The 11327-nt window shown below is 35.0% G+C and overlaps 1 protein-coding gene across 1 annotated transcript in view; it reads right to left on the bottom strand.

Moving 5' to 3' along the window:
* Positions 1-236: 236 nt before the first annotated feature.
* The window catches only part of FUT8 (fucosyltransferase 8 (alpha (1,6) fucosyltransferase)), a 57885-nt gene continuing 46794 nt past the window's right edge, over positions 237-11327 (bottom strand). Inside the window, exons 7-9 of the mRNA XM_010082900.1 lie at positions 11230-11327; positions 5558-5708; positions 237-1185 (exon numbers count right to left, since the gene is read on the bottom strand). The exon at positions 11230-11327 is cut by the window's right edge and continues 88 nt beyond it. Of these exons, the coding sequence (XP_010081202.1) occupies positions 868-1185; positions 5558-5708; positions 11230-11327 (567 nt within the window). The 3' untranslated portion in view covers positions 237-867. The remainder of the gene's footprint in view (positions 1186-5557; positions 5709-11229) is intronic.

The raw sequence follows: 11327 nt of genomic DNA, 5'->3' as shown, positions 1-11327 counted from the left end.
AACCCACTGTCCACAGAACTGAGCAACACTGTGCCACTAAGCAGCTGTTGTACTGCATAACAAGCATTTAAAAATTCAATGAAACTCCAGATACTTCATTTTGGTTGGATTTGTGGTTTGTTTTGGGTTTTTTTTTATTTTTCAATCAAAGGCAATGTCCAGAAACATTATCAGTACTAAAGAATCTGTTCATGGCATTGTTCTACAAAAGTTCCTAGCAGACAGTGACTATTTTATTGTTGGATGTATCCTTTATTTTATTAATGATGAGAAGTAATCAATGGAATGCTAAAAATAACCTTGTAAAGAAATCTAGTTTGAAATCTGAATCTGTTGTTTGAAGCAAGTTCAGTGGTCACGGTAACACCAGTTGAAGATTGACTCTTGCCCACTGTGAAACAGGCATGGCTCTTCTAAAAAGGTCACAAATTTCTCAAATATAGGCACCATGTTTTAAATTTTGCACATACAAAATATGTTAATGTCACTCAAATTACACAATGTGGCAGTGTTATAAGTCTGAATGTTATTGTCAATTAATGGCAGAGAAAGGAGCCCAAAGCTCACGTAAGACTAATGACTGGGACAAATCCTGAAAAGAGACGAAAGGTATAAAACAACAGTTTTGCTGCTGTATGTGGTTTTGTGTGTGCATGTGTGAGAGTGCATATAACAAAAAAATGTTTGAGTAAGTTCAGATAATAGCCCGTCCATTTGTTCTCAGCTTCTTATCCAGTTTCATTGCTAAAGGCTTTGATTTTAACTGCATGTTAAAATGCAAATTCAAATCCCATATAAACCATTAGTGTGTTGACTGGTTCAAACCAATCAAAAATGAGAATTACTGACAAATGTCTTCCTTTTAATTTAGTTGTCAGCCTCTGGGTATGTAGGATACTTGACTGTCTCAATTTTCTCCTTAACTTTATAGGATGGGTACAGGCCTGTTCTTCCTAATTTCCTGTTGATGCCTTTTGAATAACCATCCCAGTGGTTTCCAGCAACTCCAATTATATCTCCAGGTTCCATAGGAATTTCATCAGCAGTTCGTGGATGATGAGCATAAATAGCAATCTGGTTGTGGGCATTCTGTCCCCCAAAGTAGTAGATATCATCCAAAGAATGGAAATATGCTGAAGCATCTGGATGCAATGTCTGCATAATTTCATAGGCAACTCGACAAACCTTAGAAATAAAAACAGAAGAGAAGTCATAAATACTGTGTGTGCCTGCAATATACCACAGCAGTCAGCAACAAACGTGTAACAATTAAATTTCAAATGAGAATCAAGTTGTGGAATGTCCAGGTCAAAAAACCAAACCAACCCACAACTCACAAACAAACAAAAACAAAAAACCTGCATATTTACTAACAAGAAGAATGCAATTCTGCAACATTTTAATTAGCACTCTGGTGATCAGGTTGGCTAAATTAATATATAAATAAGTAGAACAGTCTAATTTTCAGTAAAAATTGAAAACATCTATATGAACACTAGCCATCCTGCTTTTTAAAATGAACGCCATGTAGCCAACCAAATGTAAAAGCAAATAATTTTCTTTTTATTATTAATAAACTGTATTTTACCTCTCTTTAAAGCTTTAGAACCTGTATTTTCAAAATTTATTCTGCAATAATGAGGCTTTATATTTACTTTTCTAAATGAATCTCCAATGTTCACAATCAAACGGTTCCAGCTTTAAAATATTGTGAATATTAGAATAGCGATAGAATTATGACTGCTGGCAACTTGGAAGACAACTAAATGAAAGTGAATTCCATTGTATCACATTTTTTCAGACTGAAAACAGGTCCCCACATCAGAATCATGCTGTATCTCTCAGAAATACAAAACACTGCAAATGTATTAAAGAAAGCTCTTTTCAATAACTGGCTAGAAAGCTCTTCTCTGTCAGGTGTCTGATTTGGCCACTGGGACCTTTCTTACTTCTTAATCTACGTTACTGTATCTTTCTCTGATCTTGCATAAGCTTGATAAACTAACAATACAGCAGACTTCTTCAATATGAAGAAGCATTTGAGCTTCTTCATAATCTTCAGTCTATGGAAATATAGTAAAGCTTGATTTTACTTTTCTCCCTCTGAAGAGACTTTGATAGAACTTTGATCAGTCAAACCAGACATATTTGTACCTTCTTCGCTTCTTTGGGGGAGGCATTTGCTTCAGAAATGTAATAGATTTCCTTTTATCCCTCTCCATCTGATCTTTGAAATAACTTTCAAGAAGTAGCTTTCAGAACATCAGGCTAAAGTTAATTATTTCAAAGTACTTGTTATACTCCATAATACAGAAACAAATTTGATTACCCACACATTGGCAAGAGATTACTTATTTTACAGCTTCTGTGACTGTCTTTGATGTTTTGTTCTCTGCATGTGTGTGCACCCCAGGAGGAGGATACACACACACACACACACTCTGTAAAGGATTTTAAATCTTTTTGGTAGAAATGGTTTTTAGTGAGTGTAAGTGTCCTGCATATGTGACATAAAACATGCAACATCTCCTCTCCGTAATTGTTTCCTTTTCAGCACCGAACCTGTTGAGGGCAGTAGGCAGAGAACTGACATGCAGAATTATAGTTAAAGCCAGCATCCCATTTTTTTTTCTTAGATTCACTTGTATTGCAGTCTGTATACTTACATGTACAATGCAAAATAAAAAGACTAATAAGTCCTGGAAGGAAAAGAGATTATGAAGAAAAATATATCAGGTAGACAGAGCTACGATTTCATCTAAATTAAGACTGCAGAGACAAAAAAGCTCTTTGGTTTAACGTGCACTATTAATTCTGCTACTGTGTTATGATTTGTGTAACTACCTTCTGGCTTTTCTACACATCTCAATGCAATGTTGCTGAAATACAGTGCCAAGGTAGGTTGTTTCGCTTGATTCCACATTACTTGATGGGTCTAATTTCTTTAACAACAGTATTTTAATGACATACCTATTCTACAGCTTGTACCAGTGTTCATTTAGTTTTGGTAGCATAAAGAAGAGTTACTATAGGAGACTTCCTAAAGCACCTGATTCTATTCACATACACTGTGATTTTCTCTTAATGCCTCTGTAATGAAGTTTTGACTCTTTTTGGCAAGGAAAAGAAAATGGAACAAAGTTGGTGGACAAGTGATTAACGTCAAAGTCCAAAATCACACTGGAAATAAATTAGACTATATTCTTATCCTTACTTTCTCTTCACACAGACTGGACAAAAGATGACCATTAACAGCCAGATTTTGCTTACCTTCAATGCCAAAGTAACTACCAAACTGTTTATTTCACTGATGAAAGGAGAGGGTTAGTAGTTCAAATGTTAGAGATCAGAGGATCAAATTTTAAACCCATAAGAGAGAAATATTTCTGAACAGTGGGAAAACTTCCAACAGGCCTTAGAAGAGCCCAGTATTTGAAAATGCTGTAGAGCTCCACATTGTAGCATGACCAGTGAAACTGGTGTTAAATGACTTTTGAGTTTGAATTATTAAAGCACAAGAAATTGCCCAGAATAAACTGAGTAGATGGTTGGACCAAACTCATAGTCCCGGCTATTGAGAGTAACAGTCTAATATCAGGTTTCCTAGACATTAGTAGAATTTTCTGCAACTCTCGAAAAACAAATACATCATCCAGCAAACATGTCCACTGTCAAATTCAGGGAAATGCAGAATGAGACTGGACCTCAAAGACACCATGTACCTCAAAGGGGGTTGTACCAGATGACCTCCAGAGGTCCCCATCAACCTGTATCAACTTAACTATGTCAACATATGTTAACATACATTCTTCTTCTGAAATGACTCCAACACCTGCAATCCCATTACAGTATAGTCTGTCCAAGCCATTTGTACCTACATTTAAACATGCTTCTTCTATGTTTATACCCAGTATTTTATTTAAAGCAAACATTTACCACTTTTAACACAGCTATCTGAATATAATAATAGCAGAAAATGGTATAGATTTCTTATTAAATTCTTATCCAAGTCCACGTAATTCTTCCTTCAGAATATGAACTGTCTCTGTACCGATGCACGTGTGACATTTAAGACATACATTGCCTGACGATCCCCTCTTTCACTGTGATACGCATTCAGTGGACATACTTCAGCTGAAGTAAACATTATTATAGAAGTGGATGGCTCCTCACAAGATTTTTACTTTGGACTTAATTCATGTCTTGGTCTGAAGTTTCTTCACAGAGTTTGGGTGAACAGTGAAAAAACGTAACCACAAGCATGACTGAGGGATAAGGGGCTTTTCTATACTTTTTATGGTTTTGCTTTCTTCTTGCCATGGTAGCATTTTAAGAATTCAATATTTCAAGGTCAATATACCACTGTATTGATCATACATTAGCATCAATACTATGCGTGTTACCTATCTAATTGTCATTACAGTGCAGAAGACAATTTCCTTTTGAGGCTGTGGAAAACATTTCTTTTTGAAGTGAATTTTAACTTTCCATTTTGTATCCATTTCCAGGTAACACTACAATCATGTGTGATCATAATTTATTGCCATCTATAGTTGAATGCTTCCCTAACCAGGAGTGTCACCTAAGTGCACATATGACAACAGTAAGTAAAATACATTCACTTTGTTTGATTTCAATCATATTTTTCCATTCTTGAATTAGGTGGATCAGCATTATCAGCCACAAAATACTGCTTTCTGATATTTTTTAATCTTAAAACAGCTTTTTAAAGCAGCTTTTCATGATATATGATCTGTGATCTGATCTAGGTGTCCTGCTCCAGCAGGGGGATTGGACTAGATGATCTTTCGAGGTCCCTTCCAATCTCTAACATTCTGTGATTCTGTGATTCTGTGAAATTAATATATGATATAATGTAACAAAGAAGAAATGCGAATGATGACAATTCAGTTTTCTAATGGACTCCAACTTGCTTCATCAGACCACTCAAGAAGGGAAGCTCATAGCATACAATTATCTGCAACAAGAAGTCTCTGTGGATTACAGTGGTCAGAATTCACATCTATTGCACTGCTGCTAGATTGCTAGAAATTTGATCCACTGAAAGCAAATGTCTTCTTTCTTCATTTTTTTCCATTTCCACAAACAACTAAGGCAACAACAGGCATGTTTGAACTTTACAGAGTGCAATGATGTGTAGAAATGGATGGACACAAGTTATATATTATCTTTATGCAAATTAAAAAGCATTAAACAAGTTTTAAATTATTTTTACTTATTTTAAATACCTTAACTAATCTGCATAGAAATGGATGGATACAAGTTACACATTAACTTTGTGCAAAACAAGGAACTCTTAAACATGTTTAATATTATTTCTTGCATATTTTCAATGCCTTAATTAAGCCAGCAATTTCAAGAGAAGTAATCAACCAGTGCACAGAATCCTCTAAATGTTCACATAGCATGCCAAGCCTTTAATCCTTCCCTGAAATTTTCATGAGTGAGCACCAAGAATAAGATAACAGGAACATGAAGGAAACTAATATTTAGAACTGTTACATATACTATATATTGTATTTGTATTGCAGTTTACCTGTGACGAAAATGTGCAGACCAGGAAGTCTGCCTGAGACAAAAAGTGAATATCCAGAATAACACCTCTAAGGGAGTTTTCAGTGTATCGGTTATGAAGTCCTGCTGACCAGGATATGGAGTTATCACTGATAAATTCGTAATTTGGATACCTGTGAAAATACAATACACTGTTAACAGCAAAATCTTATTCTACTTTTAAAAAAATTTTTTAAAAAGCATCATCTTTGCTGCAAGATAAAGTTGTTAATTTGTTTTAAGTGAGTCTCTGCTTTACAGGGAATGAATTATAATTTTTCTGAACACTCCAGAATGTTGCTGCTGCCTCCAAGCATGGCCCCTCTTTATCCAGAAAAAAAGAAAATTAAATAAAAAGACGCTGCAAGTCTGCCTGAGATCTGACACTGCAAAAGAAGTGAAAAAATGTCAGGAACTATATGCTACATTCCGCTAATGCTACCAATTTTAGATTAAATATACTCAGATCACTTTGCTTTCTCTACTACTAAACAGAATATGGTATTGTGTCTTTACTAGAGTACATTTTGTTTATTACCCTACTCTCTATTAGATCCTGATTATGACACTGCAAGAAAATTGGGCATTAAATAAACAAATCTAAATTAACCCCCCCCTATGAGGACAGGCTGAGAGAGTTGGGGTTGTTCAGCCTGGAGAAGAGAAGGCTCCAGGGAGACCTTAGAGCAGCTTCCAGTGCTGAAAGGGGGCTACAGGAGAGATGGGGAGGGGCTCTTGATCAGGGAGTGGAGTGACAGGACAAGGGGTAACGGTTATAAGATGAAAGAGGGGAGATTTAGATTAGACATTAGGAAGAAATTTTTCACCATTCTATGATACTATGATTTGCACACACCTTTGCAAGTTCTTGGCATCAAAAATACTACTAAAATTATCACCTCCTTCAGACTTCAAAAATCAGAATCCACATGCTGAGTACAGACAAAAGAACCTTTCTTGAAGAATTTGATTTCTTACTAACAAAAGATCAGTCTAGTAACTTAACAAACGAAGCACACCAAAAAAGTGTCATATTGGATCTGACCAAAAAAAAAATTACACATCTTCGTATGCATACATTTAAAATTTTTTCCTTCCTCCTTCTATTCCAGGAACGGTTTTTGAGATACTTTTAAATCTGGTCTTCAATTCCATTTTGTGAAGTTGATCCAAATTTACCTAATCAACAGTTTCAGAATCCTTTTTTTTTGTTGTTGGTTTTTTTTTTTTTTTTTTTGTTCCTCAGCTTAGCATTTATCTACTCACATATTTAAGTTTTCAAACAAGCACTTTTATGTTGTGTCCCACACACAGTGTTATATTAATACTTGGGAAAAGAGGTTTCCTTTAAATACGCTAAAATGTGCATATAATAGCAGCCATACTCAGTGTGACTAAAGAAATCTTCTAGTCCATCATACTATCTCCAACACAGGCTGAAAACAGAGCATAAGGAAAAATGCAGCAAAAGGCTAAGCCTACACTCCTCTCAAGCGTAGCCATATGTGGCCACTGACTTCATGCATCAGGTGAGGTTTAATTCTCCTTCTCACTCTCTATAGTGCTTTAGATTCTATTTAAAGCCATTCTTACCACAATGACTACAAAGAATAAAGGAAATGAAACTTCTAAAGCTCTAGAGTTAGCTCTTACTTGCTTCTATTCCCTTTTCCATCTGTATTTATACTATGATTAATGTAATACTTATAAAGTTTTGAGGAACTCTCTTTTTTAAGCAAAACTCAGACACAGTCTTATTACTAGAATTCCTAAATAAATTAATAAGAAGATGTCATATTCTTACTGACAGAATTGTCTGACTACAGTATTTTTTAGGATCCCTCCTAGCTTTCCAAAGAAATTACACACAGATTCTCTTCTCTGTAACAGGAAAGTGTTATAACTGTGACGATAAAACCAAAGAATCGAAACTGGCATGACACCGTTTTCTTTGTCTCAGAGTAACCATATGCAGTAGATCTCTTCCACATATCTAAAATTAAACTACCCAATAATTTCTTGAAACCCGTATAGAGGCCAGGAAGGATTTCCCCCCCACCCCCCCCCTAGGAAAAGGGGAAAAGAAGAAATGAGAAGATAGGGAAGAGCTAGTTTAAAATCTTTCCTTCCTGCACCTACCAGCCTCAGATAAGGATACAAACCAAGCACAGTTACGAGACTATTTCAAGTTCCAATTGGTTTCAGAAGCTGATCACGTAGTCATGCAACTATAGCAGCAGGGGTAAACCAAGTCCCAGGCTCCTGTTCTCAATTTGCTAGGACTGGGGAAGTGTCCAGAACAGGCAATGCAAGTTTCCTTCCCTCCGAAAGAACAGTATCAGTATGTGTGTAAACAGATGGAGTAAGAAATTACGTGTTTGTTCAGGTCTTGCTCTAAAAAGAACTGGGAAATGTACGAGCTGTTCATCAGACTCAAGAACTGGGAAGCACGACTGAATTCTCTATATTAGGCGTACTATGACTCGGGAGTGGGGAGGGTTGCAGCAGTTAAACTACAGATAGTACACAGGGAGAAAAGACATCAACTTGTTATTGTGGAAGTAAATAAACAGTGAACTAGGGTGGAAAAAAAGGCTTTGATAAGTGCTGAAAAAAAACCCAAAGCCTCATGAGGGAGGCAAATTACAGCAAAAAACGAAAAACCAAAATATAGATGACTTTAAAAGTAAACATCCTGAAAGGAAGAATGCAATTGGTTGAATTTTAGTGCTCATATACATGAGAAAAAGACTAAAACAGATTCATGGATAAACCAGAAAGGTATTAAATATGGTTTCTTAAGAATTTATGTGTGTGCTCAGATGCATTATTTTGAACACTCTTCCTTAAAGAAAGAAGATGCTGTCAACAATATTATAGACAAGAAATATATATACTAGAAAATTCAGAAGTTTGTACTGGAAAACTATTAAATCAGCCAAAGAACAAGCAATTTACACCATCCCTAACATACCACTTATCTAAGACAAATACCATGACCTCTCCTTACTAGAAGTTGTTGAGAAGCTTCAACAGCTGCTGAAATCTCAACCATACTCCTCTTAATATTGTTCTATATCATCCTAATTCTGAAAATATATCACTTCCATCTTTCTTTTGGAAAGCAAAACACCCTACAAACTGCTAATACTGACTCCACTGTCTTTACTCCTGTAGTTGCAGCTGGTAGACATCTGACTGCAAGGGAAGTTTCTGAAACTTAAAGTCAAAACATTTCTGTTTTCATGATTATGAGTAGTTTGAAATACTTCTCTTAGCAGAAACAACATGTTTATTCACGTGAATGTTGGCTAAATTTTGATTATTTTAATGCCAGTGTTGTTTGACAGCAATCACTCTCATGTAAAGAGAGATACCATATCTAGTACTTACTAATATTACATAATGCAACATATATCACATGTATGCAACATCCATACATGCAACATAAGCTACTGCAGTACAATGTGACAGCTGTTTCTGTCAAAGCTTGGTAGTGCAAAATGACTAGAACTTTTTTGTCAGAAGTGTAAATTTATTTGTAGTTTTCTTCATGAGAAGAGAAGGTTCCTTATTCCCAAAACTTGACCATAGCATGTTTTCAGATGCCTTTAAATGCTGAAGCCTCAAATTGCATCCCGCCTTCTATGAAATCACAGGAAGTTTCTCAACTGCAAGCAACAGTAAGGTGCAAGCAACTTAGGAAATTATCTTTCAGTGTAATCTATAACCTGACAACTCAGCAGCAACACATTAAAAAAAAAGAATCTTCACTACTTACAGATTCTATGGCTTTTATTAAGAAAACACAAAATGAATGTTGTGCTATTGAGCTGTATGTTATATTTCAGTAAAAGTGTGATTTGGAATGGACTTTGACCTGTCACAGAAACTGCTATGCTTAGTAAAATTCAGTATTGTTTTATTGAGCAAGTCACAATTCTACTATTAGTTTTTGTTGCTACTGAAAACCTGGGATGAGATGTTTACATGGGTGGTGCATCTCACTATTATTCACAAAGCTCAAGTATACAGTGCTAAAGATTCAAAGTTCAACACAAATAAAGAAAAAATGCATAACTAAGATTGTTACAGCAATACTGAATTCTGTTATGTTACAAGCAATAATTAAGGTTATTTAGGACAATGTAATGGATTAAATATTATAACCTCAATTTTGTTTTACCTGTCTTTTCATTGTTCAGATTTGCACTTTAAATGTTATATTATCATAATTGTTTCTGCTACTGTTCTTGTCTCTATGTATACAAAAAATGAAGGATTAGATTGCCATCATCTGGAGTTGAATATGTTCGTTTAGTTTTTTCAAAACTCTATAATTTGAACAGCAGCCCTTTATAGATATGAAAGAAAAACAGAAATAGCACAATTGAAATACAAAGGTTTGCAATGCTGTAAAAAACTTCTCTACCACAAAGTAACGTTTTCTGCTTACCTTGCATATGCCAAAGAAAATTTGTAATCCAGTATGTTATCTTATATATTTTTCCAAGCATGTCTACCAAGAATAAAACAGATCAAAAATTTGCCATTTTTGAGATTCCTTGATTTTAAAAAGTCTTAGTTTCCTTGCTTAGATTTAAAAAAATACATATTCTTCAGAACAAGGGAGATAAAATTTTGGAAACAGAAATAGGTAGACAGAAAAATAAACAGTACTCAAAAGGAAAACATGTGAACTTGTACTCGGTAATGAATAGGCGTAAACTGAATGCATCTGAAACTCTTAGCCAAGGTTCCAGAGTCATGGTGATAAGGATTTGTGAAATTGTTTATATGCCATAAACACCATAACCCATGAGAGATACAGTTAAATATGGAACATTATTCTTCCATATGCATCTGCTTTCTTTTACTAAACAGAAGGTTTTGCCATCTCAGTGACAACTTGCAAAACATCAACTTAACAAGTTTTACAGGAAAATACAGGCTATGTTAGGAGTAAACGGAGGCATACTGTGCATTTCCAGGTTTGAACAGTTACATTTTCTATGACAGACTGGATATCCCATAGCTAGGGTAGGTTGTTACAGCCACAATCTGGAGAACTAGAAGAGGACAAAGAGCAAAAAAGGGACAACACTGCAGATTGAGAATCCCACATATACTTAAGGAGAAAATTTAAAATTATTCAACATGTAGGGTGAAAGTCTTCTAAGTTGTCAATATAGGAATATTTCTGAAAGAGTCATCAGAAGCTTATCAAGCAACTTGTAAGAATTTCTCTGGCAACTATTCACAGAAAGGTATTGTTTAGACAGATGAAACTTCTTAATACATTAACTAGTTTTTACAATATTTCTGAATAGTTTCTTTTTAATATGTATGTTCTACAAGAACTTTTATTTATATCTTTACCACCCTTTCACAGCATTGCATTGTTTTTAAATAGTCACAGGTATCTTGCTCAACTCTTCTAGATTTTTAACATTAAGCTTTGAAAAGCATACTTGGAAAAAAAAATCATACAAGAAAGAGAACTTCTGAGAGAAAAAAATCACTGGAAGCTCAAATGCAATCTTAACCGTATAAACTAAAACAAAAAAATGATGCTAAGATTTCTGTACACAACAGTCAGAAATTGTACAGCTAACTAGAAGGAAAAAACTGTAATATAAACATAATTCATCTTACTTGGATTTTGCCTCTTGCAATAATGAAGGGTCATCTGTAGCCAAATACACTCTTTTTTTGTCAACATGCATTCTGCGAGCAAGAAGTTCAAACCGCTC

This window comes from Pterocles gutturalis, unplaced genomic scaffold (assembly GCF_000699245.1).
Source record: "Pterocles gutturalis isolate BGI_N339 unplaced genomic scaffold, ASM69924v1 scaffold8980, whole genome shotgun sequence".
NCBI classification, from domain to species: domain Eukaryota; kingdom Metazoa; phylum Chordata; class Aves; order Pterocliformes; family Pteroclidae; genus Pterocles; species Pterocles gutturalis.
This window is presented reverse-complemented; position numbering and strand designations above follow the sequence as displayed.